Genomic DNA, 14,056 nt, shown 5'->3' on the forward strand with positions numbered 1-14,056 from the left:
GCCCAAGCGTTCTTGAGTTATCGTCTGACAACCACCTGGTGGACGGACCGACTGACCGACCGACATGAGCAAAGCAATATACCCCCTCTTCTTCGAAGGGGGGTATAAAAATTATATACCATTATGTGTCTTAGTTGATGAATGCCCTGTATAATAGTCTTGAATAACTTGTTGAACATTAATACATGTCAGTCAATCCTTACACATAAAATGCGTGATTTTTTGTTAACAATTACAGGCATTATCAATGATTCTGCCCAACTTCCCACACATATTTTGAAAAACTTTCTATGTGTACATGATTCATTCACAATTATGAAGACCCCAGAATTTTTAAAGGAAAAGAACAAGTCATGGCATATCAATATAATACACACTCAAACATACATCTCTGGAATGTGTATGTGCCCTCCATTGTGTCAGTTTCAGTATCATAGACCACAGTTCTCTCACACATGTACAGGTGAACATAGATGTGCCCACGTAACTGCCACCAGCTGGAACCTGCAATAGGATTAGTAGCAGGATTTTATTATAATGCTTTTTTTTTGGTCACCAAAACATACTGTTCACAACAAATTGATACAAGATACTGTATTCCATGCAAGTGTTTACTTTTCAAATTAACTGGACTACCTTTTATGTCAAAACAAACCCTTGCGTGACTTCTGCAATTATGGTCGATTTGCAGAAAAAGAATTGTTTACTTCACATAAATTAGTTCAAGTATTCAAGGATAGTAAACATGAAAAAGACATGAATCAGCGTCAAAGGAAAATATTTCAAATGTCATATGCAGCCAGCCTGTCCTCTAATGAGACAGCTAACATTTCCGTTACTTTATAGCCCACAGCCAGGATGTGATTAGACTGAACAAATGAGCGGGATTGGCTGGAGCTATGCTTAATGCATATGGCAAAAGTCATATTTTACAAATATGCAGGTCATATAATGAATGAAACATTAGTGTGTTATAATCAGATCGTGCATCAGTCTTGTTGGTTATGTAAAAAATCATCTTTACACAACTAACTAGAAAGATACTAGTTTTCAGAACACCAAAATAGCTTAATATCTTGACTTTTATAAAGTACAAAAATCTTAAACTACACACAAGATGTATTTTTGCAACGCATACATCTTTTAATATGCGACTCCTTTCATGAAAATCTGAAAGTGGCACAAAACAATTGCGATAATGTTTCACAAAAAAGATGACTGAAACACAATTCACCCTACTGCGCTTTGAAGCCACACGGCAGCTATTTAAGAGAAAACTGTTAAGTCCAAGACCCATAACTTCCCCAAAATTCAATGGATCGGGTGGAAACTCACACTTCATCTTCAGGTCATGCCAGAAATCAGCTCAATATCTTATAGCGCTTTCCAAAAAACCTCCGGAAAATGGAATGCCGGACAGACTCCGACTGATATATTTCATCCTACTGGGGGCATAAAAATTCCATGAAATAGAACATGTCAATAAGCCCTCTTCAGCATCCAAGATTAGCATAACATTTTACCAGGTACTCAACAGTTTAAACATTCACAAGCAAATTCCTTGAATCGATATTCCCCGCAAATTTCAAAATTTTGTCACAGACGGACAGAAGGAATGACAGACAGACGGATGGAATGTTGGACGAACAGAACGACGGAGGGATAACACTAATTCTTTATCCCTCTGCCTTTGGCATGGGATAATGATTGAATAAAAGCATTAAAAAAGTCCATTTTACTGGACATACATTTTAAAAGGGATAAAAACGAGTTTCCATCTGCATGGACCCCAAAAACCAAATATAACAAGAGCTGTCACCAAAGAATGACTTATGCCCACTATAAAAGCTTGATAGAAGTTATGAGCATTTTTCGAAACCTAAAGGCAGATTTTGAAACCTAAACAAGGACCCTTAGGTCAACGTCAAGGTCACAGGGGTCAAATTTTTTTGTGCGTATGGAAAGGCCATGTCCATATACACATGCATACCAAATACGAGGGTTATATCTCAAGGGACATAGGTTATGAGGGTTATGAGCATTTTTCGAAACCTAAACACAGATTTTGAAACCTAAACGCAGACCCTAAGTTCAACGTCAAGGTCACAGGGGTAAAAAAATGTATGCGTTTGGAAAGGCCTTGTCCATATACACATGCATACCAAATATGAAGGCTACATTTCAAGGGACATAGAAGTTATGAGCATTTTTCGAAACCTAAACGCAGATTTCGAAACCTAAAACGCGGACCCTAACTTCAAGGTCAAGGTCACAGGGGTAATCAATTCTGTGCGTATGGAAAGGCCTTGTCCATATACACATGTGTACCAAAAATGAAGGTTATATCTCAAGGGACATAGAAGTTATGAGCATTTTTCGAAACCTAAACACATTTTTCAAAACCTTAACGCAAAGTGTGATGGAAAAACCGACAGACCGGACAGACAGACAGACTGACAGTCCAATCACTATATGCCCCCTTTTCTTTGAAAGGGGGGCATAAAAATGATTATTTTTATTGTTGTAACAACAAGAGCTGTCACCATAGGATGACTTATGCCCCCTATACACACCTGATAGAAGTTATGAGCATTTTTCGAAACCTAAACGCAGATTTCAAAACCTAAACGCGGACCCTAAGTTCAAAATCAAGGTCACAGGGGTCAAAATTTGTGTGTGTATGGAAAGGCCTTGTCCATATACACATGCATACCAAATATGAAGGATATATCTCAAGGGACATAGAAGTTATGAGCATTTTTCAAAACCTAAACGCAGATTTCGAAACCTAAATGCGGACCCTTACTTCAAGGTCAAGGTCACAGGGGTAAAAATTGTTGTGCGTATGGAAAGGCCTTGTCCATATACACATGCATACCAAATATGAAGGTTATATCTCAAGGGACATAGAAGTTATGAGCATTTTTCTAAACCTAAACGCAGATTGCAAAACCTTAACGCGGACCCTAAGTTCAAGGTAAAGGTCAAAGGGGTAAAACATTTTGTGCATATGGAAAGGCCTTGTCCATATACACATGCATACCAAATATGAAGGTTAAATCTCAAGGGACATAGAAGTTATGAGCATTTTTCGAAACCTAAACGCAGATTGCGAAACCTAAACGCGGACCCTAAGTTCAAGGTAAAGGTCACAGGGGTAAAAAAATTTGTGCGTATGGAAAGGCCTTGTCCATATACACATGCATACCAAATATGAAGGTTATATCTCAAGGGACATAGAAGTTATGAGCATTTTTCGAAACCTTAACGCAAAGTGTGACGAAAAGACCGGCAGACAGACGGACGGACGGACAGACAGACAGATGGACAGTCCAATCACTATATGCCCCCTTTTCTTCAAAAGGGGGCATAAAAATGTGACCTCTAAATTTGTTCACTCTGTTAAAAAAAAAGACATTTAAACAGAAAACAGCAAAAACTTAAAATGATAGCATGCAACATTAAGGCTATCTTATTATTAAAACAAGAGGGCCATGATGGCCCTGTATCGCTCCACTGTTTTTTTATGCGAAAAAAGCGTGCAATGCGCATGGGTTGAAATGTACTCAAGCATGTGACTTTCTCTTTCCTTCTGAAGAGTTTGTGTTCCTTTTTAAAACAGGACTTTCGGTTTCAAAAAAGGAGAAATTGCTCATAATGAGCAATTTCTCCTTTTTTCACAATGATTTCTACCCCACCCAGCCAATTTATAAATAGTCTGTAACAATATTATTTCTCGTCTGCAATCTCTTTCAATTTGGGGCAGTCCAAAATGTGTCGTTTGTAAAGGGTTAATATTTATGGATAGTCAACGTGTTGGTCTACCTTTCATGCTCGACATGTATGCATTTATCTCTTATAACTAAAAAGTGTATTTTGATAAACTTTTAGTTTCAGCAGAAAATAGTTAATTCATCCCATAAGGAATAAAAAGCAAAAACCCATAAACATGCAAAGTTCAACGACTTCCTGTGGCCATGTGTTTAAACGAATCAAATTTTCTTGAACAACTTTTTAATGGGAGCCTTCAAGGGATAAATTTGGCCCCAGGGGCATAATTTGAACAAACTTGGTAGAGAACTACAAGATGTCACTACATATCAAATTTGGTAGCCCTAGGCCCAATGGTTATGGACAGGAAGATCTTTAAAGTTTGCACAAAAGAGGCTTTATATAAGCATATGTTCAGTTTTGTGACCCCAGGGGCAGGGTCAAATTTTAGTCCATGGGAATAATTTGAACAAATTTGGAATGAGGACTATAAGATGTCACTACATACCAAATTTAGTAGCCCTAGGCTCTATAATTATGAACAAGAAGAGTTTTAAAGTTTGCACAAAATAGGCCTTATTTAAGCATACATGTGTATGTTCATTTTTGAGACCCCCGGTAGAGAACTTTCAGATTTTAATAATACCAAATTTGGTAGAAATAGGCCCAATGGTTATGGACAGAAAGATTTTTTAAGTTTGCACAAAATAGGCCCAATATAAGCAATGTTCAATTTTGTGACCCTTGGGGAGCAGTCAAATTTGATCCCGGGGGATTAATTTGAACAAACTTGGTAGAGGACTATTAGATGTCACTACATACTAAATTTGGTAGCCCTATGCAATACAGTTATGGACAGAAGATTTTTTAAGTTTGCACAAATAGGCCTTATTTAAGCGTATGTTCATTTTTGTGACCCACGGGGCAGGGTCAAATTTGACCCCAGGGGCATAATTTGAACAAACTAAGTAGACAACTATTAGATGTCACTACATACCGAATTTTGGTAGCCCTAGGCCCTACGGTTATGGACAAGAAGATTTTTAAAATTTGCACAAAATAGGCTTTATACATGTATAAGCATATGTTCATTTTTGTGACCCCCGGGGCAGGGTCAAATTTGACCCCAGGGGCATAATTTGATCAAACAAAGTAGAGAACTATTAAATGTCACTACATACCAAATGTGGAAGCACTAGGCCCAATGGTTATGGACAGGAAGATTTTTAAAGTTTGCACAAAATAGGCTTTATATAAGCATATGTTCAATTTATTGACCCTCGGGACGGGGTCATATTTGACCCCAGGGGCATAATTTGAACAAATTTGAAAGAGGTTCACCCCAGGAACATTTGTGAGAAGTTTTATCAAAATTGGACTTGTAATTTAGGAGAAGAAGATGTTTAAAGAAAAAGTTAACACACGCACGCACGGACACACGCACGACGGACACAGGACCATGACATAAGCCCCGCTGGCCTCTCTAAAAGTTACACTCAAATCAAGAGTCTTTGAAATTCAAAAACGTACATTACACACAAATCTGCTGTTTGCCATGGACACCAGGTCCCAAAGTATGACCTGGACCATCTGTTCATAGATCCCAAGGTCAAGGTCACTGTCAACACTGGTACACCACCTGTCCCTGGCCAGGGCATCTGGAGAAACAAGCAGGACACACTTAGAACAGTCTTTAAAATTGAGCTTCATTTTGGTTAAACCTGGCTCAATATTATAGTGCCTCAAGTGTCGTACCAGATAAGCCAAAGCAGTCCACACAATCTTATCACGGACAACACTTAGTGCCTAGACTGGATTACTTCCTTCAGATGCAAAATTACATAAAGTATCAAGTGTCGTCCCTGATTAGCCTTATCTAGGACGACAATCTACGCACATGCATTAAGACCCATTTGCCCACAATAAAGGCTGAATTAACCTTTAGGCCATGTATCACCAATTTCGAAGTTTATAAATTTGCTTCAAAGATAAAATATAGCAGTTCATAAAAATATACTTGATCACGATTTATCACTGCAAAGCAAATAGAGTTGAAACCATGCAGAATGGCCAGTTATCTATAATTGGATTTAAATAGCCAATCAGAATACGGGAATAATGTTCGGTACTCTATAATTAGATTTAAGAACAATCAGAAAACAGTAATAGTGAGTTTTCTATAATTGGATTTAAGTGGCCAATCAGAAAACAGGAAAAGCGTCAGATATTCTATAATTGGATTAAAGAAGACAATCAGAAAACAGGAATAGTGTCCAGTTTTCTATAATTGAATTTAAGAAGCCAATTAGAAAACAGGAAGTGTCCAGTTTTCTATTATTGGATTTAACTAGCCAATCAGAAAGCAGGGAAAGTGTCCAGTTTGATATAGTTGGATTTAAGTAGCCAATCAGAAAAGAGGAAAAGTGTACTTTTTGTGGCATTTCTGAACTGAAAATATATTGAACCTCTCCAAATGAAAACACTGATGGCTGGCTCATCATCATTCCTACCTGTCTTGCTCGAGGTGACAGCATGCAGAATTGCGAGTAATCTCCAGTACACATCAAGATGTGCATGTAAACAATGATGAGCCAGGCTGGCCTGAAAAAGAGATAAGTCAGGAAGGGCTGCGTTCTGGCTAATTATCAACCACTTAAAGAGTTGACTTTTAATACTTAATGAAAACAATTTCAATACAATTCAGACATTTGATTACTTGTTTATGTCTTCTAAACAAAATAAAGGCCAAATAATTTATCTTTTGGATACTTGACTTCCTTAGTAACAGGCCAATTCTAGGAAGGCACCCTAACAACCCTTGATGGGTCATATTTTTCTATGAGTCTGTTCAGTCATCATAGGAAAAGATTCAATTTTTGTAATAATTTTGATATAAATCATTAAATAACTCTTCTTTGAAACTAATAAACCAACACACTATTTAACATGGAATATTTAACAAAAAAATACTGATGAACCAATCCGCAAACCAAAAAAAACCCACATAAAGCCTCCTCAAGTAATACGCCAAGAAGGGAACAAGTTTAACTAATAATACCATTCTTGAATCCACTTATGTTTTAACTAGAAATGGGGCGGCAGAGGCTGACGCATATCCCCACGCCGAATGCCGGACAAAACCCCTCCCGGATAAAAACCCTCCCGTCAGTTTTATAGGGGCCGGACGAAAACCCTCCCATGAATAAACGGGTACGGACAAAAACCCTCCCATGGAAAAAACGGGGGAGGACAAAAACCCTCCCATGAAAAAACGGGACCGGACAAAAACCCTCCCGTGATCTGAGCCACGAATACACTATCAACAATTGTGCGCCGGCCAGTGCATTAAGAACATCAAAGTCGTGTTTCTTTTTTAGTCATCATCGCAAAAATCACAGAGGCGGACACAGGCTTCCCAAGACATTCTTTATTTCGTTTTATAACAAGTATTATGAAGTCTAGACAGTATAATGTTACATACATTGACAAATAAGCATAATCAATTGATAAACAAAAACCAACATTGTAGACACTTGTGTGCCTTTACACAAACAAATTGCTTTTTATATTTGCAGATTCACAGTATGATATTTTGAACAAATGTTGTCAGCATTGAGTGATTTTTTCGGGTTAATGAATGCAACATTGTGTGAAGCAAATACATTTGTCGGCGTTTAATTGCTTTTAATTAATTCTGTGATTAAACTACTTAAAAACTAAAAGTAGTTGCGGAATCACAGTTTGCTATTTTTAGTAAATTTTGCGGATTAATGAATGCCACAATGTGTGAAGCAATTACATTTGTCGGTGTTTAATTGCTTTCACGGGAGGATTTTTGTCCGCAGTTGCAGATTCACAGTTTGCTATTTTGATACATATTATTGATGCCATTAACTAGTTAATTGTTATGATTAGCTGATTAGTGGGCCTCAATAACCGAATCATTGACATATTTGACAATACAGTATGCTTTATATTGTCTGCAAAAATGTAATTGAAAACGTTACAGTCAAAGCTAAATTAAATAAGTAATTGAGACAAATTAGTTACATGCTAACGAATTGTTAGTTGTTAACATAATTTTACTTTCATTTTCGCAAAGTTTTCAGAAACTTCCCGGAAAGCACTTTTTTGCATGAATGAGAGTATGACGCGATTAAACGTTGCACTGTATCGTATTGCATTCAATTTAAATTAAAATTCAGTCGTCTATAAATGGCCTCATTTTATGTTTTAATTGATGTTGTTATTATATTGGATTATCGGATATATATGCAAATTAGAAAGCGGTATGTTTACAGTTAATGGATACACATTTTCTTTCAATTTCACACCCCTGAAAACACAATACACACGATGGGTAATTTTATCGGATTAATGAATGCAACACTAAGTGTTTCTTTTACGGGAGGGTTTTTGTCCGGTCCCGTTTTTTCATGGGAGGGTTTTTGTCCTCCCCCGTTTTTTTCATGGGAGGGTTTTTGTCCGCCCATGTTTATTCACGGGAGGGTTTTCGTCCGCCCCCTATGAAAATGACGGGAGGGTTTTTATCCGGGAGGGGTTTTGTCCGTATTCCCCCCACGCCACATGTTTGACCCAGGGGTGCCCCAGGGTTGGTAATGAGGCCATGCATAATTGAGATTGTCATTAGAGATGTTCAGTATCAATTGGAAGTAAATCGCTGTAGAAATGAAGAAGTTAATGTAAAATAACATAAAACAAGAGATGTGTTTGTCAGAAACACAATGCCTCCTACTGCGGCGCTTTGATTTATTAAAAAAAAATCATTTGGCAGTTCCATTAATTACCTCCCTTTAAAGCTTACTACTTCCCTTGGATTTGTTTTTTTACCTTTGACCTTGAAGGATGACCTTGACCTTTCACCGCTCAAAATGTGCAGCTCCAGGAGATACACATACATGACAAATATCAAGTTGCTATCTTTAATATTGCAAAAGTTATGGCCAATGTTAAAGTACATAACATAAAAAAATGAGTGAAAATCTCTGACCCGGCCTCACCCCAAACCCCATAACTTTTGACCCAGGGATCAGATCAAAATTCAAAATAGTGCATGGTCGCACATATGCTCATAGCTACCATGTGTGTAAGTTACAATGTTCTAGTGCTTATAGTGTAGGAGGATGTAGTGGCCAGAACTGACGGACAGACGGCAAGGTCACCACAATATGCCCACGCTTTTCAAAAATCGTGGGGATAATAAGTTTCACAGTTGTTCTCACTGTTATTCACAATCTGAATCTGACAAGTATCTGACAGTTATCCCACATTGCTAATTCTGATCACCAAAACTCACCAAAGTGGTGCCAGGTATTTGATCGGAAATGACTCCATATGAGCAAGAGAAACTTTTAACCCATTTAAAGGGACTGTCAACCAGATTTTCTTTTTTTCGCCAATCTGGTTGATTTAAAGCTTTAGAATAGGTTGAGGTCTAAAAGTTCCCAAGGACTTTAATAATTTCTTTAACCAGACAAAACTACCGGATCATGTAAGGTGTACCTTCATTGAAATGGCAGACTGTATTATATGGCTAGGGAGGTCCAATATTCTACCCACATGTAGCAACAGTGACTGCAAATTCCGGGACAACTGCCTCAGATATTCCTCTGTTGGGGGGCTTCTGAAAATATGCGGACAATTATCAATGTGAGCCTCACTCTGCAAAAACGGGGCTTAATGCATACACAGGTCGACAGGAAAAACGGGGCTTAATGCATATACGGGACTACAGGAAAAACAGGGCTTAATGCATACACGGGACAACAGTTTCCACAAAAACGGGGCTTAATGCATACATAGGTCGACAGGAAAAACGGGGCTTAATGCATATACGGGACTACAGGAAAAACGGGGCTTAATGCATACACGGGACAACAGTTTCCACAAAAACGGGGCTTAATGCATACACAGGTCGACAGGAAAAACGGGGCTTAATGCATATACGGGACTACAGGAAAAACGGGGCTTAATGCATACACGGGATGACAGGAAAAACGGGGCTTTATGCATACACAGAACGACAGGAAAAACGGGGCTTAATGCATACACGGGACAACAGTTTCCACAAAAACGGGGCTCAATGCTTACACGGGACGACAGTTTCCACAAAAACGGAGCTTAATGCTTACACGGGACGACAGTTTTCACAAAAACGGGGCTTAATGCTTACACGGGACGACCATTCCACAAAAACGGGGCTTAATGCTTACACAGGACAACAGTTTCCACAAAAACAGGGCTTAATGCTTACACGGGACGACAGTTTCCACAAAAACGGAGCTTAATGCTTACACGGGACGACAGTTTCCACTTTGTATTTTTGTTTAAAGGAAGTCTCTTCTTACAAAAATCCAGTTATGGCAGAAAGTGTTGTCTGGGGCAACACTTTGACGTTTGCATTTAGCCTCGTTTTCCCTGAACAAAGATCATATAAACATAACACTAGTGGTTTAATTAGAGTGTATTTATGGCAAAGCCATTTTATTGATAGTTTCTTTTATTTGTTATGTTTGTATGTTTTTGGTTTAATTATCATCGAATAAGTCAGACAATTAACCTGTTTGGGTGTTTGTTTCACTTTGTTTTGCTACAACACTCTTTAACTGCAAGTGTCCAATGCTGTCTGCATGCATATACGGTCTGAAGCCGCATGTCATATGTATTTTCTAACAATGGATCGAGGCCAGTTTTGACCCCAAGGTGCAATGTTACAAACCAAAAATTAAACCCTTGGGCATTGTGGTTTTAGAGAAAAAGATATTTTTTAAAGTTATTTTGCTATACAAGTCTTATAATCTATTTGACCCCTTAGTGTATATATATATATATATATATATATATAGTACGGTAACATACCAAATATGAGTCATGGTCTTGTTTCTACAGAAATTTAAAGTTTAAAAAAAGGGCATCACTTTCGTAATTTTAAATGAAGGATGAAATAAAATGCACATGCACAACTTTATATCATAAGGTACAAACCTAGCAAGTTTGACTTTGTACATTGAAAGGTGGAGGAGAAAGTCTCTTGACAAATTGTGTCTTGCTCTGTGAAAACTGGGCTTAATGCATGTGCGTAAAGTGTCGTCCCAGAATAGCCTGTGCAGTCCGCACAGGCTAATCATGGACGACACTTTCCGCCTAAACTTGATTTTTGGTAAGGCGGGACTTCATTGAAACTAAAAATACCATAAAAGCGGAAAGTGTTGTCCCTGATTAGCATGTGCGGACTGCACAGGCCAATCTGGGATGACACTTTACGCACGTGCATTAAGCCCAGTTTTCTCAGAACGCGGCTAAATTTATGGACAGACATACAGATGGACAAACAGACATACAGATGGACAAACGCACACACAGATGGACAAACAGACATACAGATGGACAAACGGACATACAGTTGGACGGACAGACATACAGATGGACAAACAGACATACAGATGGACAAATGGACATACAGTTGGACGGACAGACATACAGATGGACAAACAGACATACAGATGGACAAACGGACATACAGATGGACAAATGGACATACAGATGGACAAACAGACATACAGATGGACAAATGGACATACAGTTGGACGGACAGACATACAGATCGACAAACAGAAATACAGATGGACAAACAGACATACAGATGGACGGACAGACGGACAGACTTAGGGACCAACAGACAGACATCTATGATCAGTGCCTTCCCCAGGCCATTTAAGCGCCCCTTGCCGGGGCGCTTGAATTTCGAAATCAGAGTTCCCGGGGCGCTTGAAATTTTCCGATCAGTGTATTCTTCAGTAAAAGAAAGTGGAGATTGTCCAAAAAAATCAAGGTTTCCCTATCAGTGTATCAATATTCCCTGTTTTAAAAGAGCACTCGGTACCTACTTTCACAAGTAATCGCCATAAACACCACATGGGGTAATGGATAATCCACTGATAAGAGAATAGCATGACGCGCGTATCGATTATTCTAGCCACATTACACGGTCATTTAAATGCTGACAAGGATGTATCTGGTAACTTTCCAGTCGTCAAACTGTGAAGTTCATCGTCCAATCGGTTACGCGAATGCTTATGAGGGCGGGGTTAACTATCGACCATTATTTTTGATTGACGTCGGGCATGAAGTAAGAGTTTATCGCAGCTTGATTAGCAAGAAGTTGTACCATTTGAGTAATATAAAACCGGTAATTAGTACAGTACAGAACATTAAAGACGGTTTCGGGCATCATCATCACACCTTTTTACTGTAAACAAGTGTTACCTATGACTCATAATTAATACGAGAAATTAATTGCAAGTGGTAAACAATTAATTATTATAGCGAGTAAGTTGTGCAAATGACTCCCAGTTACAATTATGTGATAACAATTAATTTAATTCCAGTACATGTATATTTCAACATGTCCATTTAAAGAACTGATTCACCTCGTTTTTCTGACATTTATTCGACACGTAATGCGCTTTAACAAATTTTCGTTTAATTAATTACGCACACTTGTAAATGTTTCGTCCGATAATCGATAGTTAGAAGCCTGATGATGGCAACCGGCCGTGATCCTCGTGGACAACGTGAATTTCATGCATAATTCCGTCAAAACATTTATTCGACTCGTAAAGTGTGTAAACAAATTATCGTTGAATTTATAACGCAACGGTTAATATTTGTTGAAATCTCAAATGGGAATAATTAAATTTGTAATCCAAAACCCATTACCGTAAGTCGATGTTAACGCGTTTTTAATCCGAAACACACTTCCGAATGTAAATGTTACCGCAACGTTAAATATTTTTGCTTCAAATTAGCAGTGCAAATTTATTTTGTGTCGAATCTTTTTCTCAATTAAAAAGAGCGCGAAAATTATGCAGCATGTACAACGTCGCGTCTATTGCATACAAATGGTGTGTATTGAGCGTTTTAACAAGCACACAACAGGTCAGGGGATTGACGCATATTCAGAGGCAATATTTCATCAAATCTATAAATAGTCACTTAAAAAATGGCAAGGTTTGTGTTAAAGAAATAACTGAAAGCTTTTATCGTAAATATTTACCAGAAAGAGATTGATATAAACGGGATTATCGGGTAATAAATAGAAACTTGAATAATAGTAAGTATACAGTAATAGAGTCGGGTTGAAACGGATGTATTGGGGAATCGTTCGAGTCGGGAGTTTACTATCTGTGCGGAAAAGTTTTAAAACAATTAAACAATATAAAAAAAAATATTTTTAAATGACTGGGGGATTTTTTTGAAGAGTCATAGCGCACCAAATGACGTCTTTTGACGCTGTTTTTTTAGTTATAACGCACAAAAAAAATCAACGTCGGGAGGGGACACCCCTCCCAAACCCACCCCCGGGGCGCCTGAACAAATTCCTGGGGAAGGAACTGCTATGTTGATTTCAGTTTACCCCCTTTACTTCGTATTGAGGGATTTATGAATCATTTATACTTGACTACTTATGAGACACGGTCCCCTATTATAGAACAACTGCTTAGCAGGTGGACTTAATCATGGACATCAATGCACAATTCCTATGTGAAGTCAATTACCTTTGTATATCATGCAGGACTTTTTCCAGACATTCACAGATCTGTCGCCGGACATCTTCACTATCCAGAGCCTGCTCTGAAATGATGTTCTCCGTCATCAAAATAAGCAGTCGGTCTAAGAAAGCTTGAAGTCTTATAGAACTACTAGATACCACAACAATGTTACAAGCCCCTCTCTCCCTCACCCGCCCCTCTTCCTCTCCCCATGAAACCCAGAATCTGAGCAAGAATAATGCAAAATCTAGAAGTACAGGGCATTTGAATTTATGCTTATCTCAAATCACTGTGTCCTGCCCCAGGCTTTCCCCAATGCCCTTTAAGCACAGTGGCAGCCCCTCCACATCAGGGGTAATCCCTTTGCCTGCAGGGCTTTTTTTCCTTCTTTGCGAGTGGCCCTGGAAGGACATTTCACAATTTTGATAGGGACAATTCACAAACCTAACAGGGCCGTGAATTTTTACAAAATTGGCCGTTTTTCACAATTTCAACAATTTCACGGCTCGGTTTTTCACAATTTTAAGAAGTTCGCGACTCAATTTTTCACAATTTTGAATAGTTAGCGACTCAATTTTTCACAATTTTGAAATGTTCACGACTCATTTTTTCACAATTTTTAAAAGTTCACGACTCAATTTTTCACAAAGTGAGGGTGCCAGAGCCGCTTCACAAAGTCGGGAAAAAAAGCCCTGGCCTGAATTTCCAAAAAT

At 38.3% G+C, this 14,056-nt stretch overlaps 1 protein-coding gene across 2 annotated transcripts in view; it reads right to left on the bottom strand.

Annotated features, from left to right (window-relative positions):
* Positions 1 to 14,056, bottom strand: part of LOC127852897 (protein MMS22-like) — a 91,461-nt gene that overhangs the window by 60,932 nt on the left and 16,473 nt on the right. The window contains exons 6-10 of one of the 2 annotated variants that reach the window (XM_052386930.1): positions 13,350 to 13,425; positions 9,295 to 9,415; positions 6,237 to 6,372; positions 5,302 to 5,429; positions 388 to 504 (exon numbers count right to left, since the gene is read on the bottom strand). In XM_052386930.1, coding sequence (XP_052242890.1) covers positions 388 to 504; positions 5,302 to 5,429; positions 6,237 to 6,372; positions 9,295 to 9,415; positions 13,350 to 13,425 — 578 coding nt within the window. The remainder of the gene's footprint in view (positions 1 to 387; positions 505 to 5,301; positions 5,430 to 6,236; positions 6,373 to 9,294; positions 9,416 to 13,349; positions 13,426 to 14,056) is intronic. The other variant, XM_052386931.1, reaches the window with a different exon arrangement.

This window comes from Dreissena polymorpha, chromosome 12, assembly GCF_020536995.1.
Source record: "Dreissena polymorpha isolate Duluth1 chromosome 12, UMN_Dpol_1.0, whole genome shotgun sequence".
Lineage (NCBI taxonomy): Eukaryota > Metazoa > Mollusca > Bivalvia > Myida > Dreissenidae > Dreissena > Dreissena polymorpha.